This window comes from Trichechus manatus, unplaced genomic scaffold (genome assembly GCF_000243295.1).
Source record: "Trichechus manatus latirostris isolate Lorelei unplaced genomic scaffold, TriManLat1.0 scaffold00173, whole genome shotgun sequence".
Taxonomy (NCBI): domain Eukaryota; kingdom Metazoa; phylum Chordata; class Mammalia; order Sirenia; family Trichechidae; genus Trichechus; species Trichechus manatus.
In genome coordinates, this window is record NW_004444109.1 from 1,233,530 (window position 1) to 1,256,983 (window position 23,454).

The 23,454-nt window shown below is 35.9% G+C and overlaps 1 protein-coding gene across 1 annotated transcript in view; it reads right to left on the minus strand.

Annotated features, from left to right (window-relative positions):
• The window catches only part of LOC101357748 (tudor domain-containing protein 3), a 140,301-nt gene that overhangs the window by 54,612 nt on the left and 62,235 nt on the right, over positions 1-23,454 (minus strand). The window contains exons 7-9 of the mRNA XM_023741123.1: positions 16,942-17,002; positions 16,281-16,520; positions 15,476-15,601 (exon numbers count right to left, since the gene is read on the minus strand). Of these exons, the coding sequence (XP_023596891.1) occupies positions 15,476-15,601; positions 16,281-16,520; positions 16,942-17,002 (427 nt within the window). The remainder of the gene's footprint in view (positions 1-15,475; positions 15,602-16,280; positions 16,521-16,941; positions 17,003-23,454) is intronic.

Consider the following 23,454-nt stretch of genomic DNA (forward strand, 5'->3'; position numbering starts at 1 on the left):
AATCATTAAGGACCACATCACTGTGAGTTACCTTTAGTATTTCTTCATGGCTCTAGTTAGAATTACTGGAATAATAAAAACCTTTTTTTGCAAGAGGTAAAAACAAAAAAGCACTAATTGTTCCATTAGATGAGAATACATCTGTCTGAGTAATCTGGCTGATTTTCTTCCTTTTTCTTCCTTATAAAAAACTGCAAGAATATAGTTATATCGTAAATTACATACCTAAAATATGCCAATTTTATTGGACAAATTTTAATTTCTCTTATCCTTCTAAAAATGTTACAAACAAAATTATGTAACGTCCTCTTCAGAAGACTCTTCTAGCCAGAGTTTTGCCTTTCCTCCATTCTTTACTAACAATTATCCTAAAACAGAGCTTTGCTTCCTGGTAAAAGTAATAAGTCTTGTTCTGAACATTTTAAATTTGTTATGAACATGCACGCATCCATGCCTGCACAGTGCCTACACATGCCCCAGGCTGCTTCCCTTGGTCCTCTCCTCAGGTCTCACCTCAGATTTCAATTCGTCTGGGAGGTCCTTTTTCCTCAGCCCCCATTAAGACAGAGCCAGGCACCCCTCCTGTGCCACGGTAACCTCTCAAGCAGCACCACCAAAAAGAACTGTCCAAATCTCTCTTCCTTGCTAGATGTTAAGATCCCTGAGCTGTGTTTTGTTAACCAATATATCCTTTCTAGCACAGTGCCTGGCACATAGTAAGCCCCAAACCGATATTGTGGAATGAATAAATGGACATTTTCCATCATTTCCCGGAGTAAATATGGATTGCTTTATAAACAAAAACCAATTAATTTTTAAAATAAACTTGTTTGGAATTACTGTCTACCCATGCCACCAAGGAAGTAAAACCTCTTACGGTCCTTATTCTCTGTGCTTTCCTAATAACTTAAAGAGGAAAAATGTTATCTGTGTCAGCCCTGTTAGGGAGAACTAACATAGGAGATGAGGACATGGGATATGGCGACATTTCTTTGCAAATCCCATCATGTTCCTTGTAGCTGGCTATATCTGGTCTTAGCACCATAGCTCTTCAACCTAAATGCCCTAACATCCAAAAATATAAAAGACCACTGCTTATTTCCTTTCTTTCAAGCAAGCTTGGTACGTAAATAAGCACCTCTAGTCACACTTCTCTGCTATAAAACTCTTCTCAAATTGGATTATTTCCACCTTCCTAGCACATCCTATACAAATAATACAGGAGTTGTTTAAACAAATGTAGCACTGCACTCTTCTATCATTTCCACACGACTCACTGCCATTAATGCCTTTGACTCAGTTGCACAGTGGTGGAGCTGGCAAAGTCAGGGAAAGCGTCAATGTTGATAAGCTGGGCATTTATACATGAAGTGCTAAACTCAACAGTCAAAAACTATTTAGAAATAATAACTGTTGTTTTTTGCTTTAATTCAAACACTAATGTTTAATAAAGAAAAAATACTGGAAAAAATAAAAACTAAACATATAGCATTGTCATTCATTATCGAATTGGTAAAAACTGAAAGGATGATGTCTCAGAATAATTGAAAATGGCATACAGAAAGCCTCAGTTAAGTGCAAAAGCTAAGTTTAACTTGCGCGATCTTTCCCTCCACGTTAAATACTATCTTTCAGGATCATGAACTCATTATTTCTGCAACACATACTCTTGCAAATTTCACACAAAGCAGTACAAAACTGAAAACTCTTAAAATTTAGAAGCCAAAACATGCTAGTGAAATATTAAGCCATCTTACTTTAAGGGGCAGAAAAATGAAAATAAAGAGGACTTCTAAACAGAAAAACCAAAGAATGTCCATTAATGGACTAGAATACTATTAAAAAAAAAAAAAAAAATCACAGTACCACAGTACTCCAGGTTAGCTACTGATGTGTTAGCTGATTGAAGCAGAACAGCTGAAGTTACTGCCGAGTAATCTTTCAACAAGTAAAGCAAAATAATAAGAAATCAATACAGATATAAAGATGTTATAAAGATGCTATGATCTAATTAGTACATGACTTCATGTTTTAACAGAAGCAAGCACAGTACTTTCTAACATTCCCAACTATATCTACATTTAAGCCAGTTTAGACATAATTTTGTTCACCTCAAAATTCTCAACTAGTTTTTTCAATTATGTAAATCAGGGCTTTTTTATATAAAATATCTTTAGATATTGAGTATATTCTGTAGTGATGGAAAAACTCTTTGGCTATAAAAATTTGTCTATCAACTCAAAATTTATATACTTTGTTTCCTCTGCAAACAATGCTTCCTCTATAAATTTATTCTGAATGAATTCTATCTTAGATTATAAGCCATAAACCCAGGACTATGTATCATTCCTAGCACGTATATACAAACACAAGTAGATATTAAATGATTATGTTTTCCATACATTTAAAATATATACATATATATATATATAAATTGTTAGGTAGGCAGGGAAAGAAATCATCTATCACCCCAAATTCTAGTACACACACACACACAAAAAACAAACCCGTTGCCATCAAGGGGATTGACTCATAGCAACAGTATGTTTTTATGCTATATTAAACATTTTCTTCCTTACCACTTTCTCCAAAACAATCATGTTAATGTTCATATCACATTTCATCTACTGAGTCTCCTCCAGTTTGCCTCCTAACCTTACCACTTCACTGACAATATTCTTGTAGGTATCTCCAACCAGTAGCGTGCTGGAGCTGGCTTGCGTGTCTCACGAGAGTGGATTATTAAATTTTCAGGGAATTTGTGAGATGGTTGATAAGCTGTTGGTAGCCTGATATCAGTCATAGTGAGAGTATTTACTCCATGGAAATCTGCAAAAGCTACAAATCAGGGCTTCCCTCCACCACCTCTGCTCCAAGAGCCAGGTGTTAGACCTTTACCAGAAGACTACTAAGCTTATGGAAACCGATGGCCACTCTTCATCCTTATCTCTCAGCATCCTCTCGGGCATCTCCTTCTCAGTCTCCTGGGCTGGCTCCTCCACCTCTAAATTCAATTACCTGCTTCATATTACTCATTGCTTTTTTTTTTTTTCTATTTAGTATATCTTAAACTAATTCTTGATTGTCCTTTCACCCAAAAAACTAGTAGGTTCTTATGGATTGTGTCCCCAAAAAATGTGTTGGAATTTTAACCCCTATACCTGTAGATGTAATACATTTTCGGAACAGGATTTTCTTTGTTATGTTAATGAGGTCATATCAATATAGGGCATGTCCTAAACCTAATCACTTCTGAGTCATAAGGAACATCTTAGACACAGAGATAACAAGCACGAACAGGGAATACAGATTTCACGTGAGGAGTGCCAAGGAGCCGTGGAACAGAAACTGAAAGAGACAAAGATCTTTTCCCTAGAGCCAACAGAGAAAAAAAGCTTCCCCTAGAGCCAGTGTCCTGAATTCGGACTTCTAGCCTCCTGAACTGTGAGAAAATGAATTTCTCTTCTTTAAAGCCACCCACTTGTAGTATTTCTGTTACAGCAGCACTACAGGTGCTTAGAGATGCAGCAGGGTAGAAAGGGCTCTAACTTGGGAACAAGACCAACGACAGTCCAAATCCTAGTTCTTCACTTCTTATGGGCAACACATTTTAGTTCTTCAAGTTGTTTATCTTTGAAGTGAAAATAACAACATATATTTTACAGTTGCAGATGATTAAATAAATTAATAGTATACAAAGGACCTATCACAGTTCTTGGTACACAGTAGATGCTAAATAAATGGCATCTAGCATTTTATTTTATGGTCAATAAATCTTTAAAGGAATGAACTATTAATTGAGAAGGAAGAAAATAGGAGAATGACACTAAAGAAAAAGATTCCTATGTTCTAATATTCTCAGAAAAGCAATATCCATGTTCTACCAAAATATACTATTAGTGAAAATCACTCATACATCGACCATGAAATAAAACAAAGTTGAAATAAATTAAAATAATTAATATATATATTAATATAAGTTTAATATATAACCTCACAACAGAGGTGAATTTTTTCAGGTCATTAATGCTCAATTATATCAGATGTATCATCTATACAGAACAATTCAGCAATTCAAAAGCAAAGTATTACTTGGGCCTTATGAATTTAAAGGCACTTCTATTAATATTTTTTATCAATATTCTTCTGCAGGTTAGGAAGAACTCACAGAATCTACACAGCCTTTTTCAGGGCATTTTACAGAGACTAAGTCAGTTCTGAGAAACTAAGTCCTTTGGATTTGATCCCTAGTGAACTATGGAGATGTCCACAGCTTAGAGCTGGATCCATTTCTAGTCTCAGAAAATATCCACATATCTAATACATCCAAAATAATTTAAGGTACCTAAAAGATGAACTTAGAAATAACACATACTTAGGCAACTAAGTATAACATTAAAATTATTTATTTTTAAATGAATTTATAAATGTATTTTTAATTTTTTTAATGCATACCAAAAAAGTTTGTATACTAACTTTTGTTAGTTGAAATACTAAATAAATAACACATCAATGGCAGGATATGATCTTTTCACTCTTATATAAGATTTTTTATCACTAGCCTAGATGGGGTCAACATGTAGGCTTCGGGGATTGCTCTAGTAACTACCACTAATTAACAAACCACTCAAAATTTAGGGGCATAAAAGTGGCATTATTATAATCACAGATCCTGGAAAGGGCACATGGGGACAGCCTGCCTCTGCTCTATGATGTCTGGGGCCTCCACTAGTAAGACGCACAGGCTAGGAGTACTCAACAGCAAGCGCTGGAATCATCTGAAGTTCCAATCACTCATATGTCCACTGCTTAGGAAGACTGAAAAATTAGAACTGTTGACTGGGGGCCCAACTTGTAGCCTTTTTTATGTAACCTGTATATGCACATAGCAGATGTTCAGCTTCCTCATAGCATGGCTGCCTCAGAGGTGGCAGATGTATAAATTTTGGAGAATATATAAAAATACACATCAGAGAACCCAAGGTTGAGAAGGGACAGTATTGACATGTCATGGGGGTGTTAACCATTGTCATAGGGCAGTATGCGTACTAACTGTTTAATAAGAAACTATTTGTTCTGCAAACCTTCATTGAAGGTCCACAAAAAAAAGAATTATCTATGTGAGATCAAATTGACAATAGCAACTCAAAGGTTTGATGGGAAGCCTAGGGGACAGTGAGTTGAAGATAATGGTGATGGAATAATTTGGAAAAGGATAGTGAGAATAGCAGCACAACCGGAAGAATGTAATCAATGTCACTGAATTGTACACGTAGAAACTTAAAAAAAAAAAAAAATACACATCATCTTTCTGTTATGTCTCTCTTTTAAGCTGTTCTTAAATTGTCACAGGTACACTAAGCCCCACTAGTATTAAAGAGTTTTTTCCTTAAAGCCATACGTTTGTCCTCCATTATTCCAATCGATCAGCTATATAGGGAAATATAATGTTGTTAGATGCAATTAGACATAAACATATACCTCAGTCAACATGAGTAATCCTTTCTTGAGGAAACTTTTCACAAGAACAGCTAGCCTAACACATATACATATTCTCTCTATCTCTTCTTGACCTAGTTTCCTGCCTTTCCAATTAAGCTATTACCATTATGTTTCCTTCCTGCAACCTCTATTCTTCAGTCTTCAAAATTCCAGCTGGGAATCTACAAGCCAAACTATCTTAAGTGACTTGAAATTTGATACAAAGAAAATTAAAAAAAAAAAAAAAAACTATCAATTATCAAAGTCTGCAGTTTGATCTGAAGTACCCATCAGCCGTTAATATTACCTTTATATCGGCTAACATCTAAATATACTATTCATATATGGATATTACATGGCATTTAGAATTATGTAGTTCTGTTAAGCAAGATAAATGCTACTTCTCAAAAAATCCACAGAAAATAAAGCAATGGAATACCAAAAACACAGCATATGTAGTATACTCTGAATTCCGTCCTGCCAAAGAGAAGAGTCATTTGAACATTTTAAGCAAGGGATTTGTTGTTGGGTGCTGACTCACAGAACCTCATGTGACAAAGCAGAACCATGCCATAGGGTTTTTTTTGGCTATAATCTTTATGAAAGCAGATTGCCAGATCTTTCTTTGCAGAGCCACCAGGTGGGTTCGAACTGTCAACCTTTTGGTTAGCAGCCGAGTGCTTAACCATTACACCACCATGACTCCCAGAAAAGGGGTAGCAGGAGCAAGTTTGTGTTTTGAAAGATCACTGACAGCAATATGGAGGGTATGATGATAAAAGTGCGAAGAGCCAGTGGGGCAGTAACAACCAAAAAATATGTGAGTGGTTACATAGGTGGGTATGTATGCATATGTGTGTATAGAAAGGTATATGTGTATATAAATGTGTACGTGCATAGGTGTATCTGTAAGCATATGTGCATACATGTTTGCGTGTGCTGCACATATATTTATATATATAATAAAGCACTTAGAGGCACAGTCACAGATACTTCCCAGACATAACCAAACACCTCATAAGATTGATTTACTAAGCTTAAAGGCTTAGGACCATAGTTTCGTGGGACAACTAGGTCAACTGGCATAACATAGTCCATAAAGTTTACGTTCTATATGCTAGTTTGGTAAGGAGCATCTGGGGTCTTTAAAGCTTGCAAGCGGCCATCTAAAATACAACTACTGGTGTCCACTGGTATGGAGCAAAAGGGAAAGAAGGAAACCAAACACTCAAAGAAGAAACTAGTCTATAGGACCAACTGCCTACTCGAACCACGGCTTCATCTATCCCGAGTCCAGAGGAACTACATGGTGCCCGGCTACCACTACCAACCATTCTGACCAGGAACACAACAGATGGTCCTGGATAAAATCGGAGAAAATTATAGAACAAAACTCAAACTCTTACAAAAAAAAAGGGTCAGATTTACTGGATCAGTTGAGACTAGAAGACTCCCCGAGACTATTGCCCTGATATACCCTTTAAACTCTAAACTGAAAACTACTCCCAGAGGTCACCTTTCAGCTAAATTCACAGATTTACCTGTGAGTATTGCGCCCCTTTGGGGAAAAAAAAATCATCTATATGAGACTAAACGGTCAACATTTACCCTAAAGCAAAGATGAAAAGGTCAGGGGGAGGGGGTCGGGGAAGCTATGTTAACGGAAATAGAACAACCAGAATGAAAATGAGAATGTTAACACAATGTGGAAAATGTAATCAATGTTACTGAACAATAAATATGTATAATAAAAAACAAAAACCAAACCGTTGCCGTTGAGTCAACTCTGACTCATAGTAACCCTATAGGACAGAGTAGAAATGCCGCATACGGTTTCCAAGGAGTGGCTGGTGGATTCAAACTGCCAACCTCTTGGTTAGCAGTCAAGCTCTTAACTAATGCACGACCAGGGCTCCAAATAATATGTATAGAAATTGTTAAATGAGAACCTAATTTGCTGTGTAAACTTTCACCAAAAACACAATAAAACATTAAAAAAAAAAGTCAGCGGAGGGTTGATTAGGACCTAAAGTAAGGCAGTTGGGGTGGACATGAAGGGATGGTAAGTGTAGGATGTTGTAACTGCTAATAATAGTGATGATGATGATGATGGCAGGAACTATCATATAGAGGCCTATGCACTGTGCTTAGTACTTTATATGCATTATCTCATTTGATCTTCTCAACTACAATCCAATGACTCTTGAAGCCCTATAAGGTAGGTGCTATTATTACTTTCCCATTTCCTGATGAAGAAATTAAGGTTTAAGAGATTATGTAACTTGCCCAAGGGCGTACACTAGTAAATACAAGATTTGTGAGTTAAAGTAGTGATGTAATTGGTCTATTTATCTGCCCCCAGCATCCTGAGAAATACTCTTTTAAATTACCTTTTACCCCATATTACAGATGGAGACTGGACATCAGGAGTTGTAGTGCTATTTCTCTCAGTCTTTTGGGCTCCTATTCTAGCTACACACCAATGCCATACATTCCCAGTGGGAAAAACTCAGTTGAGCTGAGGGGATCAATAATTATATGATGAAAAGTATCTACCTTTCCCCCAAAAATTTTGCTTGCAAAATTGAGATGTCTTTTTACCTGCATATACTTATATGTCATTATGTCATATACCCTGGCTTTCTGTTACACCTAGAGCTACCTGGGCCAATCTTTGCTATCACATGAAGACAGTCAGTCAACACACAGAACAGCAGAATTCAGAGATGGAGAAAAAACTTTCCATTATATGAATCAATAAATTCCTTTTTTGCTTATTTGGGTTTCTGCCATTTGCATCTTAAAGTACACCAATACAGAAATTGATGCCAGGAAATGGGGTGATACAAGTGACACAACCTAAAATGTGAAACTTACTTAGTAGAGGAAGGGTGCGGGGCATTGCCAAGTTCCCTCATCCCCTAACAGAAAGTTAGCAATCCTTGCTCTGCAGAGTTAAACTGCAGCCCATTGTCTTGGAACTAAGACCACCTGACTACTGAATTTGATGCTTTAGAAGACTTGGTATGAAAATGTCAGGATAATGGAAAGTGTTGGTTACTTCTGACAGCATTCAGTAAAAGTCCCACAAGAAAGAGACAAGCTGGTCAGTTTGACAGCAGAGAGGATAAGGCTGCAACTAGCTGAGAGAGGCTCTTTCCAACTATAACCCAAAAAGTGAATCAGTTAATCATGTTCCTTAAAGGATTACACAGTTCTATGTCCTACTCAACAAAAGAAGGAAGGTAGGAAATAATAGTGTGGGATGAGACTGAGTATAGGAAAGGGGGAGCTTGATAACTTACAACCTTCTCCAACATTCATGAATGCTTTGAGTCCTTAGTTCTTATGTTTGTGTAATTGGAATCAACATTTTCATTAAAAAAAAAAAAAAAAACTCATTTGTTCATCTTTTTCTGTGTTTGCCCTTTACCTAATTGGGACATATGCTGTAGTCTACTTTCCAAATTTTGATACAAAATTTGAAGAACAAAAATAAAAGTAATCACACACACTTAATTTGCAAAATAAGCTATACCAACAAGGGGAATATAAATTTAGGACAGTTACTCTGCCCGTTTTTTTTAATAATGTACTTGTTCCTCAATCAGAACATCTGTAGAGAGCAAATTAAGGTTGTCCCGTTCTTATTTAGATATAGAAAGCTAAAGCAGTAGAGTTATTGTCTCAAGGTATCCCTTTCTCTCTACTCTCAGGTCAACCCCCTATCATCTCCTATGACAATGGAAAGAACCAAACCTAGTTATTCTGTCCTAAAGTGAAACTTAAAATACATATTCCCATTAGCCATTACTTCGAATGGTAGTTACATATCACTGAAGTGATAATATTGATATACTTAAGGTATATTTCAACATAAAATCTGACTTTTGAGTTGGCCTGACAATCTAGCCACCAATTATAATATCTATTCTATAATATCAAACTGCAAAAATCTATATAGAAGAGGTGTTTGGAACACAATCTTATCATAAATGGATCAAACCAAATCTTCCCAAACTGACATCAAGTCACTGCATATTACATAGAACAGTTTAATTAGTGAATATTCTTGGAAAACAGCATAATGCAACCTCATTTTTTCAGACTATTGATAAAAATTTCAACTAGAATTACATTAATTTCAGTTTAAAGATACAACAACAAAAAAGTTAATGCTAAGAGAAAAGTTCTAAGGAAAGTAGATGTGATAATTATCTCTGATGGAATTCTTATAAAAAATCAGTTTTAAATATAAAGAAATAATAACATCCTTCGCTCATTTAGAGAAAATAAAATATTATGAAAGTCAATATGTTATTAATCTGGATTAAATTTGCCAGAAAGAATCACATTGTTAAGAGTTTTTTTTTTCCCAACAAATCTGACATGTTACACAGAATCTGACAGGACAGAACCAAGTCCATCCAGTCCTAGACTTACTCAGCTAATTATACTGAGTAATAACACTAAACAAAATCCTTGGAAAGCTTATATTGATACAAAATAATTGAAGCACAAAAGTTGGATTATTCAACTAAATTAGAAACAAAAAGCTGAAAACCCAAAATACACACATAACTGAATCAGGATCACTTCCTTCTAACATCAACGTTCTCTATAACAGTCCCATATAATGATGCTGACGATATGAACATAAATAAAGTTTAAAGATTGTAACTCTCTTCATTAGCTATCCAGAAGGCATTTAACCACTGAACATTATGAAGACTCCACTGTGAAAAGCTTTCTAGATTTTCCCTTCAAAAATGGCCAACATTTTCCCCCATCAACAAAGAGTTAATTTTAGAACACAGGACTTACGGAATGACCAAATTCCAAAGGAAGACTATAAGTAGAGATTCAATGTTACAAAGGTAAAAAGTATATTATGGGCTTTAATTTCAATTAAAAAAACAAAAACACAGATATAATACTAAATAATAAAAGAGGCACAAAAACAACTCAATAGCTTACCCCAACTGGTTTTTTACTATTAACCCAGTTCACCTAAGAATACTGAACCCATGAGGATTAACCACAAGAACACAAAAAACATCCACAAGCACAATAATCTTCTATGTAAAACAAGACAAAATTTAAAAAATGGTTGCCGAGTCGATTCCAACTCATGGGGACCCCTTGTGTTATAGAAATACTCCATAGGGTTTTCTTGGCTATAATCTTTACAGAAGCAGATCACGAGATCTTTCTTCAACGACACTGCTGAGTGGTTTCAAACTGCCAACCTTTAGGTTAGAAGTTGCCCACAAACCATTTGTAACACTCAGGGACCTTCTGTCTACACATGTACACATATCAATTTATTGTTTAGACATTTGTGGCCATGTATATTATCATCATCAAAAATGATGTCAACATCATCAAACAGAAAGTTTTAGGATTAGAAAAGTTGCCAATGACCCAATCAACTTCTAGTCAGACAAAAATTTACAACAGTGAAATAGCAAATCAAGCAGTGTTTTCAAGTCTGTCTGATTGAAGCATATCCTAGCCATTGAAAACAACTGGTTGGTCTTATTTTGGAACAAAACTTGGAAACAAAAGACTTAATATTATTATAAATTACAATAATGCCAAATCATGTCTTATCACTATATTCCTAATAGCTTCTTCTAAGCCCTTATATTTTGTTGTGCAGCACTGTTTCGGTTTACACCAAGTAAATGATAAAATCTTTTTTAATATAATTCCTATGTCCCTTTAATTTGTGGTGTGTTCTCTCTCACAAACTAAACAGTAAGCTTCTTTGGGGTGATAGCTACAATATCCATCTATTGTCTTGAATTTTGAGAATGAAGGATTTTGCTGTATCTTGTATCCCTAATACTGCCACACGACCTGGTACACATAAATACAAAATAAAATCCTACATTTATGAATAATTCCCTACAAGACATCCAACTGTTGTTGCTGTGTACCAGTTGAGTCAATTCTGACTCATAGTGACCCTACAGGACAGAGGAGAACTGTCCCATGGGGTTTCCTAGGTTGAAAATCTTAATCCATATTAGTAAGCGATGGTACTGAAGGAAGAAGCCCAAGCTGCGATGAAGGCACTGGTGACAAACAAGGAATATAACCTATGACCTTTATAAATTTATGAATTCAAGAAATTGTAAATATTTGTACAGGCTCTTAAATTTTCCCCAAATTCAGAGTTACATGTTCCTGTGATTAACATACAGTAGAAATTAACCTCCCTTTCAACTTACATTAGAATTTTCTGCCATACTTGGTAGCCATTAATCTCAGAGAAGCAAAATGTTTATTCTTTCCTGAAAGTACTTTATAGTATGGTCTTCCTTGTAGGAATATGGATATTAACCAGTTAGTAAGACTATTTTTCAGATTTATGCACCAACCACTAATGCCAAAGATGAAGAAATTGAAGATTTTTACCAACTTCCGTAGTCTGAAATTGATCAAACATGCAATCAAGATACATTGATAATTACTGGTGATTGGAATGCAAAAGTCGGAAAAAAAGAAAAAGGATTAGTTGTTGGGATATATGGCCTTGGTGACAGAGAAATGATGCTGGATATCTCACGGCAGAATTTTTCGAGACCAACGACTTATTCATTGAAAATACCTTTTTTCAGCAACATAAATGGCAACTATACACGTGGACCTCACCAGATGAAATATGCAAATCAAGTCAACTACACTTGTGGAAAGAGATGATGGAGAAGCTCAATATCATCAGTCAGAACAAGGCCAGGGGCTGACTGCGGAACATATTATAAATGGTTCATATGCAAGTTCAAGTTGAAGCTGAAGAAAATTAAAACAAGTCCATGAGAGCCAAAGTACGACCTTGAGTATATCCCACCTGAATTTAGAGACCATCTCTAGATTTGACGCACTGAACACTAATAAACGAAGGCCAGACGAGTTGTGAGATGACATCAAGGACATCCACATGAAGAAAAAAACAAGAAAGACCAAAATGGATGTCAGAAGCAGCTCTGAAACTTGCTCTTAAACATAGAGTAGTCAAAGCAAACAGAAGAAACAATGAAATAAAAGACCTAAACAGAAGATTTCAAAGGGCAGCTTGAGAAGACATTCTATTAACACAATATTCTGTATTTACAAATGTATTCCAATTTTCTGTCCCTCAGAAGTAAATCTAACAATGATGTTAGGTTTTGAATGTAGTATTCACACACTTGGTTAATGTGCTGAGCTGTTAACCAAAAGGTTGGAGGTTTGAGCTCACCCAGAGGTGCCTAAGAAGAAATGTCTGGTGATCTATTTCTGAAAAATCAGCCATTGAAACCCTATGGAGCATAGCTCTACTCTGACACACGTAGGGCTATGAGTCGGAATTGACTTCACAGCCACAGGTTACTCATATTCACATAATTAACTTTGATACCTTTTTCCAAGTATAACGCTAATATTACTTTATCCTGTTGGTATATGACACATCTTGTGAGAACTGAAGCATCGTAGGCACATAGGCCATAGTAAAGTTCCTATTCTCATTTCCACTTCATTATGATTTAGGACACACTACAGCAGTCTAAAGCAAATGCAGGAGGACAAGAGGATAAAGGAAATGAAAGGAGTTCTGAGCAGGATAGTACAAGGGGTGGTTGTGACAGGAATATCAAGAGGCCCAGAAGAAAAGATTTTAGAAGTTATCGTTGTATTCAAGTAATTTTATTCAAGTACTGTCATGTTTGATATAAGCCATCTGTCCCTTTTACAGATAAGTCCTATGAGGGTAGGATGCATGTCTATATCAGTCAATATTGTAAACCCAATGTCCAGCACAGCACCTGTCACATATAAACCTGCTGCCATCGAGTGGATTCCAACTCATAGCAACCCTATGGTACAGAGTAGAACTGTCCCATAGGGTTTCCAAGGAGCAGCTGGTGGATTCAAATTGCCGAGCTGAGCTCTTAACCACTGTGCCACCAGGGCTCCATAAAAGAGTCAATAAACACTTGTTAAATGAATAAATAAGTGAATGAGAAGCCATTAGGAAACCCATGGTGAATGGAGAATAAACGGTAAGGTGTCTAATCACTATGACGGGTAATTTTAAGATCATTGAGGAGCGAAAAGGAGGATGGCAGGAGGTGGGGTGAGGAATGTACAAAAAGAGATCCCATAAGAAACCAAGCTTTTAAAAGTTAGGTGCATCCCTTAATTTTGTCATTTTTCTAGTAAGATGGTGACACAAATTAAAATTAAAACACACAAATCAACAATTTCAGAAACTTGTTACTAGACTAAGGGATGTACTGGAAAACAAAGGATACACGAATATACAAAGGAGATGTTCCATTGAATTCAAAGACTGGTTTAGCAGATGCGAGACACAGAAGCGTGTTTTCATGCATGGTAGGCAGAATTCTAAGATGGTTCCCAAGATTCCCACTTACTGGTATACACGGCCCTGTATAATCCCCATTTTGTAAGGGTGGGCAAGATCTGTGGCTATGATGGGACTTCACTCTCATGATCAGGCTATGTTACACGGCAAAGGTAAAAGAGTTATGCATATATAATTAAGGCTTTAAGATAATCAAAAGGGAGATTTTGCAGGATAGGCATGATCTTTTCAGCTGAGCCCTTAGAAGAGGGTCTAATGTTCAGAGTCAGGAAGAGTCACAGATTTGAAGAAGCAGCAGAAACTATCGTGCTGACCTTAAAGATGTTGTGAACTGCCTGTGGAGAAGACTGTGTGGCAAAGACTTGAAGGTAACCTCTAGGAGCTAAGAGCGATCTCTAGGTAACACACAACAAGAAAACAGGGAATTCAGCCCTATGACCAGAAGAAACTGAATTCTGCCAACAACCAGTGGGCTTGAAAGAGGCCCTGGAGCCTCAGGTGAGATCACAGCCCCAACTGAAGCCTTGATTTCGCCGTTTAGTCTCAGGGCAGAAGACCCAACTAAACTCCTAACCCACAGAAAATATGAGATGATAAATCTTCACTGTTTTAAGCCACTAAACTTGTGATAATTTGTTACACAGCAATAGCAAAGTAATACATCATGTTTTACAATCAGGAAAATATCGATCTTCATGTTACTGCTTATAAATCTCATCTACCTCAAACATGCTTTCTGAAACAATACGCTGGCTTTTTATATAATCTACAAAACAAGCTTCAATTTTCATGAACTCTGGACACCTCAAATTTGTTATAAAACCATTTTATCTCTCAATGTATTTGGTTTGATTCAAAATCTATCTGAAAGAGAAAACTGAATGTAAAAGTATATTTGCCTAATCTTGTGAAATCACATAAAAAAATAATTTGCTATTTTAGGAAATATTTACCATATTTTATCCCTGGTGGTGCAGTGGTTTAAAGTTCGAATCTACCAGGCGCTCCTTGGAAACTATATGGGGCAGTTTTACTCTGTCCTATAGGGTCACTATGAGTCAGAATCAACTCGATGGCAATGGTTTGGTTTTTGATTTTTTTACTGCTTAGAAAAAAAGACATATGTTTAACACAATTATTTCTCTTTTCAGTATCCTATCATACCAAGAAGAAATATATCACGTTATGGCAACATATCCACTCACTATGTGACTACTTCCGTGCAATATGTGATATGTTAAGAAAGAAGAGATAAGACCTTTATATTCAAAATAAGTTATATAACTTTTAATATATCTAATATAATAATAAATATTCAAATATAATAATCTGGTTTCATAGATAGTCTATAATCTGGATAAGAGTGAAGTTGGGGGAAATAGTTTGGTGACATTATCCATCATATAGGCAGGGAACAAGATAAACTGTCATTAGTATTTTCAGAATGTAACCACTAAAATTTTCTTCTGTGTTTTTGTGCAATAAATTTATAATTGAATATGTTTATAAACAAACACCCAGAATGCGGGTTCACATTATCAGTGGCTTTATTAAACCTTTTTTGAGTAATTCCAAATAATGTTTGATCTTAAAAAAAACAATTCCTTTAAGTTAACCTACCTTCCACATTCAAAGTTCCCATTTTAGACTCTAAGAAATCAAATAATGTGCTCGGTGCTGATGGCCTTGCACTTCCCAGGTCTTCTTCATCTTCAGATCTTATTCGCCCCCTGCCTTTTCCTTTACCTTAAGATTTAAAAGACATATATGTTGTATATGCAAGAACAAAGGAGAAAATACACTAACACATACTCAGCAGTCGTCTTAAGTAGGATTTTATACATATATATATTTTCAGATTTTTTTGTATATTCTACATCTTTTATAATAAAAATGTTTCTAAATGATTATATTATAGCACCTTTAATCTTCTAAGTGATCTATCCAGAAAGTTGAATTTGTTCATGTAAATTGGTTTTTAAGGGAAAAAAAGCATTCATCTTTAACAAACATTTTCTGTAACTACTGATTGTTTTAAAGGAAATATGAGATCGGGACTTAAAACAACCACATAACACATTTGACCAAGCAATGATTAAAGAATGACAGACACTAAGTATAAGTTATGTATATAGCTGGCATACTTTTAGAAATAATTAACAGAACTAGGTAGTTTATATTTTCTCAAATCCTCACAACAACTCTGTGAATTAAGTCATGTTACAGCCACTTTATATAAAGGTGAAGACAATGAGACTCAGAGTAACTTGCAAAGGTCTTTTCAGTTCCAAAATGGGTGCTTCTTTCACTTAATACAATGTTAAACAAAGTAATAGCCCTCGCAGCAATAACTTCCAACATCTGTCTATAAAATATATTCCTCTGAAAAGCAAACAATACTGACACACTGGTTAATATATGATACCTCTCAGAGGTGGACCCGTAACAGGTTTCTGTTTATTGCTATTAAGAAGTACATTCAATGCAGCTTCTAAGTTGTTGCCATTATCCATAAGAGCTTGCCTCGATGCTTCCTTACTGAAGCCCATTTCTGTTATGTGCTTCAGAGCCTTCTCATCAACCTGTAAAGGGGGAAGAGAAAAGCTATGCTGATGGCCCATAAATAACGCAAGGTATAACTTTTTAACTATATACTGTCTTGTAACTAAAAATTACATCTTATGCTTATGGCAGAGACGTCTTACTAATACAACATTCATTTTCTGCTTTTTCATACAATAGTGAAAGAAGAATCTCCGTGATACGTGTGGTTGTGTCTTGAGTACGCTCTAACTTCACAGGTTCTATTACAAATGCGAAAAATACATGAACTGTCAGAATAAAGCCTTTGAAAACAATATAGGCAATGGGGAGAAAATTACCTAATTTTTCATGGTTGATACTTCTCCATCCTAGAAAGGAAATGTTGTAAATTTATATAGCATCTCTCCAAAATTGCAGAGTATAAATTGAAGCTAACAAAACAGTACCACCTCTGTAGATTTGCTTTCTTAACTTCCCATCACTTCAATATTCTGCTCTATATTCACTAGTAATCATTTCTGTAATGCTTTGACAGCCTGTACCCCAAATAGGAAAGTCCACTGTACGGATGCCAGAACCCAAAATCTCCTTGAAAAGTCTAGACTTAAGTAGAATTCAAGAACTCCGTTAAGTAATACAGACATATCCCATGAAGAAATTTCTCGGAAATCATAGCCAGCTGAGAAAGATGTAGTCTTAACTTTTGTATATGTAAGAGTTAGCACAGATAGGCTTCAGGGTAGCATATGTATGGCATGCATGTTGCAACTGCCCACTCTGATGCCTGTGCAGACACTGATAAAGCAGAGCACTTTTCCCAAGCCCTGAGTATGTCTTAGAATCCTTCTCAACAAAGGAGCTGCTATCAGTTGACCAAAGGTGGACCATAAGGGAAAATCTATTTACCGTCGCTGTTGTAGATACGCTAAAGAAAATACAAGGCCTGAACATCAAAACTATAATTCATCCTTCCTACTTAAAACCTAATCTGAACATATAAAAATAACCAAGCCTTCCAAAAGCCTTTCCTTCTCCCAATTATCTCCCAAATAAATATCTAATTAAGAATATTGCCCCTACATAGAATATGACCCAATAATACTTTTACTGATCAATTAATACTCAACCTGTTTCTTGGTATAACTTATTTTGCCTTTCTCATTGACCTTCTATGCACTTAATAAAACTCAGTCTGCCCAACTTCTATGTTTTGTCAAGCCTTTTCCTTCCTCAGATATTGTTACCCAGGAAGCTTTCAAATTTCCAAATGTAATCCCATTTTTGTTTGCTAAAATATATACATACATATATATATTCTACACATATACATACACAATAAAGATGTAATGCATATGCATATATAAATATAAAAGACCCAAAAACAGATATCATAACAAAAATAATATTAACAGTGGTTCTCTCTGATTAGTGGAAATAGTGGTGATTTTTATTTCGGTTAATTTACCTTTGTTTTCTAAATGAGTATGTACCATTTTTAAATACATAAAAAATCAAAAGTCATAAAATTTATTTTTAAGTTCCCAACAAGTCAAATGAAACTTCAGTAAAAGTTGCTGAAGGATCTCATATTAGCTTCTTAAAGCAAGCAAATGACCAACAAATACCTACTATATATATGAATGGAAAACTTCAGTTGCAGCTATCAAAGAAAATTTTTGAGTGGCTTCAAAAGGAGAAAGATAAAAGGGCAAAGCTAGTGACCAGAAAAATGTACAGGTGAGGTTTTTCTGGTTCACTTAGATACAGTAATTTCTCTATTACAAAATATCATATACCCAAAGATGAGATAAGACTTAGAAGACATTCTCTTGCCATCATGCTTCTTCATTATGAATTACGAAGCACAAAACTTGCTGAAGTATTTACTGTAATTAATTACACATATATTACTCTGAAGGTGGAATAAAAATGTAGCCATTCATCCTTCCCTTCAGCACCTCTCTTCTCCAAACCCCTTTCTCTTTTCTTTAAACAACTATATTCAAAAAGGAAAACATCTCCTGGCACAAAGTGTCTATAGAGCCCTTAACCTAGGTTCCATACAAAATAAGATTGCTTTCAAGAAAACTTCAAACCAAATGAAACTAAATACAGAACGTTGTGTGACTATGTCAATGCATATTTTTCCAAGAAGTATGACCACAGCTTTTATCACCTCAAAAACGCTTAAGAACCACTGGTCCATTGGAAATAGCTCAAAACTTGCTTTTAGCCCTCTCATCAACAAATTGTAGTATTGGCTTACTCAAATTAATATCTACTATAAGAAGTCATAAAATCTTAGATGCAATTACAATACTACTGATCAAGGCAATTAAGAATAATGTGAAGTTTTTAGTGATATTATCTATCAAGTCCTTGGCAGGTTTTTTATTACACAGACAAAAAGAAAAAAAATAAAACCCATAACATATGGAGAAGAAGCTGAGCTGAGTTGTCATACTATGTTAGGGGAGTACAAGATAAAAATATTGGTACAGGTTCATATACAGCATCTGTATGCATTATGCTTATGAGATCTGCTTTGTTGAGGTGTAACATACTATGCTTAAGAGATATCAGTGCACCTATATTTTTGTAACATTAAAAAAGAAGAAAAAAGATATCAATGCAAACAAAGTACCTGATGCCGTTGAGTCAATTCTGACTCACAGCCACCCTATAGGACAGAGTAAAAATGCTCCATAGGGTTTCCAAGGTGTTGGCAAAGAATAGTGAATATACCACGGAATGTCAGAAGAATGAACAAATCTGTCTTGGAAGTAGTACGGCCAGAATGCGCCTTAGAAGTAAGGATGATGAGACTTCATCTCACGTACTTTGGATTTGTTATCAGGAGGAACCGGTCCGTGGAGAAGGACATCATGCTTGGTAGAGGGTCAGTGAAAAAGAGGAAGACCCTCAACGAGATGGATTGATACTGGCTGCAACAATGGGCTCAAGCATAACAACAATTGTGAGGATGGTGCAGGAAACACCAGGCAGTGTTTTGTTCTGTTGCGCACAGGGTTGCTATGAGTCAGAACTGACTCAATGCCACCTAACAACAAACAACAATCTTTATAGAAGCAGACTGCCACATCTTTCTCCCTTGGAGCAGCTGTTGAGTTCTAACCACCAACCTTTCTGTTAGCAGCCCAACACTGAACCTCTGGGCCACCAGGGATCCTTAGAGTAGCTAGAAAGTATCTCCTTAACTTAGTGACATTTGCATATGTTAACAGACGCTGGCTGCAGGCACAAAGACTTTAAATCATCTTGTGAATTCCCTGGTTGAAGATGAGATGGCTTTGCTTCACATCAGGGATTAGACTCAGGTTGATAGAACTCTAATGGCTTAAATTTAAATTTGTGCCATCAATCATATTCTGTACAATATTTATAAAAAACAGCACCAATCACTGCAGGAACTTAGCTATACCAAATGTTTCTGTTAATTCTTCTACTGTAACACTACTGTTAAATTTGAGGCAGGAAAGATTTTAATACAGTTGAACTTCCAACCTAAAGTGGAATAAGAGAGATATTTCCTATTTCTGTCTAATCTTGAAGTACCTGGGTGGTGCAAATGGTTCAGTTGAGCTACTAACTAAAAGGTTGGTAGGTCTAGTCCAATCAGAGATGTCACAAAGGAAGGCCTGGCAATCTACTTTCAAAGGTCACAGCCATTGAAAACCCTATGGAGCACAGTCCTACTCTGAAACACATAAGGTTGCCATGAGTCAATGGCAACCGGTGTGGTTTGGGTTTTTTTTTTCCCCCTCTATACATCTTATATTTAAATAACTGGATTTTACTAATAAATTAACACGATAATCAACCCACTATAGTAAATAAAGGGAAAAACTGTACGTGCTTGTATGGATTTTGTTTAGCCTTCAATTATAAAAAAATTTCAAATATGCACAAAGTAAACGCAATAGTATAAAATGAACCCATTACCCTGCTTTAACATTTATCCACATTCCATCATTCTTATTTCATCTATACTTCCACCCACTTCCCACCCCCTCACATTCAAGTATTTTTTACAATTCTTTACTTTCGATTAAATTTACATATGTTGAAATGCACTTACCCTAGCTACACAATTCTCACAAATGGGTATACCTTGTAAACTACACCTCTATCATGATCTAGAACCTTACTATCTCTACAGAAAGTTCCCTCATGGACCTTCCAGTCAATTCTTGGACCCTTCCCAACCACGGCTCTAATTTGTTTCACCATAGATTAGTTTTGTCTGATCTAGAACTTTGTATTAACTAAAATCATGTACCACGTGCTCTTGTGTCTGATTTCTTTCAAGGAGAATGTCTTTCAGATTCATCCTGCCTATACCAGTAGTTCCATTATTTCCCTATATCAGTAGTTCCATTATTCCTATTGATGAATAAAACTCCATTGTATGAATTCTCCATTATCCTACTAACACTGAGAAATAGACTTGCTGGGTCAAAGGACAGATGCGTGTTTAACTTTCTAAGAAATAGTCAAGCCTTTAATAAAGTGAGTGTACTGTTTATTACATACACCCCTATCAGCAGTACATGAGTTTCCATCGTTTCACAGTCTTGCCAAAGTTCAGTGTCGTTGGTCTTTTATTTTTATGTAATTTATTTTATTTTTTCTTATTGTTGTTGAGAACATAAACAGCAGAACATACACCAATTCAACAATTTCTACATGTACAATTCGGTGACACTGATTATATTCTTCGAGTTGTACAACCACTCTCACCCTTCTTTTCCAAGCTGTTCCTCCTCCATTAACATAAACTCATTGTCCCCTAAACTTCCTCTCTAAACTTTCAAGTTGGTGTTTTCAATTCGATCCCATATAAAAAGATCTTAAAAGAGCACAGTACCCAACACAGCTATTCTTTACTAGTTAAGCTAAACTACTGTTTGGTTTTAAGAAGACTTTAGGGGATATTTTTGGTTTAAAGTTTAAAGATTATCTCAGGGCAATACTTTCAGGGGTCATCCAGCCTCCATTGCTCCAGAAATCAGGATTCCATGATAATCTGAAATTCTGTTTTGCATTTCCCCATTTGATCAGGATTCTTCTATAAAATCTTTTATCAAAATGTTCAGTAATGGCAGCCGGGCACCATTCAGTTTTTCTGATCTCATTGCAAAGGAGAGAGTTGGACACAGAGGCAATTAGCCACACATTCCATTTCCTTCTCCTATTCTTGACTCTCCTTCCTCTTTATTCCAGGTGAACAGAGACCAACTGTTGTACCTTGGTTGGTCACTTGCAAGCATTTAAGACCCCAGGCACTATGCAACAAACTAGGAAGTAGAACAGAAGCACTAAATACAATATTAGGCCAACTAAGAGAGATATCTTATAAAACCATGGCACTAAACCTCCAAACCAAGGAACTAAATCCCAAGAGGTGTTTGGCTGTATATAAGCAGTCTCAGCAGTTACTCTTTTTTGTTTGTTTTTTGTTACTGTAAATATATCTATCACACAACCTTTGCCAATTCAACTTTTCAAAGAGGTACAACTTATTGACAGGAATCACATTAATCGGCAGTGTAACCCTACCCTTATTAATGTGATATTTCCATCACTGTAAACAGAAACTCAGTACTCCATAAGCAATTAACTCCCCCTTTCCCTCCTTCCTGTCCCTGGTAACCACTAATAAACTTTGGTCTGTATATATTTGCCTGTTTTTGTCTTTTTATATAAGTGAGGTCATACAATGATTGTCCTTTTGTGATTGATTTCATTCAGTATAATGTCTTCAAGCTTCATCTATATTGTAGCATGTATCAAGACTTCATTTACCTTACTGGCTTAGTAGTATTCCATTGTATGTATGTACCACATTTTGTTTATCCATTCATCATCCACTGATGGGCATTTAGGTTGTTTCCACCTTTTGGCTATTGTGAATAGTGCTGCAATGAACATTAGTGTACAAGTATCTGAATCTCTGCTTTCAAGTCTTTTGTGTATATACCTAGGAATGGAAATGCTGGATCATATGGCAGTTCCATTTCTAGTTCTTTGAGGAACCACCACACTGTTTTCCACAACAGCTGTACCATTTTGCATTCCCACCAGCAATGGACAAGGGTTCCAATTTTCCCATATCTTTATCATCATTTGTTGTTGTTGTTGTTTTTATCTTGCCCATCCTAGTGGGAGTGAAATGGTATCTCGTTGTGGTTTTGATGTGCATCTGACGGCTAATGACTCTATGAGTCAGAATCAACTCGATGGCAGTGGGGTTTTGGATGGCTAACAACGTCGAGCATCTTTTCATGCGTTTGGTGGCCATTTAAATGCCCTCTTTGGTGAAATGTCTATTCAAGTCCTTTGCCCATTTTATGATTAGGTATTTATCTTTTTGTTAAGTTGTAAAAATTTTATATATACATTTTGGTTATTAGATTCTTAACAAACATATGGTTTCTGAAGATATTCTCCCAGTCAGTAAAGTCTTCTGAACAAACAGAAGTTTTTAATTTTTATGAGGTCCCACCTATTTATTTTATCTTTTGCTGCTTGCATGTTAGTTATTATATTAGATAATCCATTGTTAAAAGCTAGGCCTGAAAGCCTTGCCCCTTCATTTTCTTTTAAGAATTTTATGGTTTTAGCTTTCACATGTAGGTCCTTAATCTATTTTGAATTTGTTTTTGTGTATGGTATGAGGCATGGATCCTGTGTCATTTTTCTAAATGTGGACATGTAATTTTCCCAGTACTATTTATTGAAGAGACTCTTCTTTGCCCATCAAATGGACTTAGCACCCTTGTCAAAAAGCAGTTGACTACAGATGGGTTTATTTCTGGACTCTCAATTCTATTCCATCGGTCTGTATGTCAATTGTTATACGAGTACCAGGCAGCACAGTGGTTAAGAGCTACAGCTGCTAACCAAAAGTTTGGCAGTTCAAATCTACCAGTTCTCCTTAGAAACCCTATGGAGAAGTTCTACTCTGCCCTATAGGGTCGCTATGAATTGGAATCAACTTGATGGCAACAGGTTTGGGTTATAGTATGCTTTAA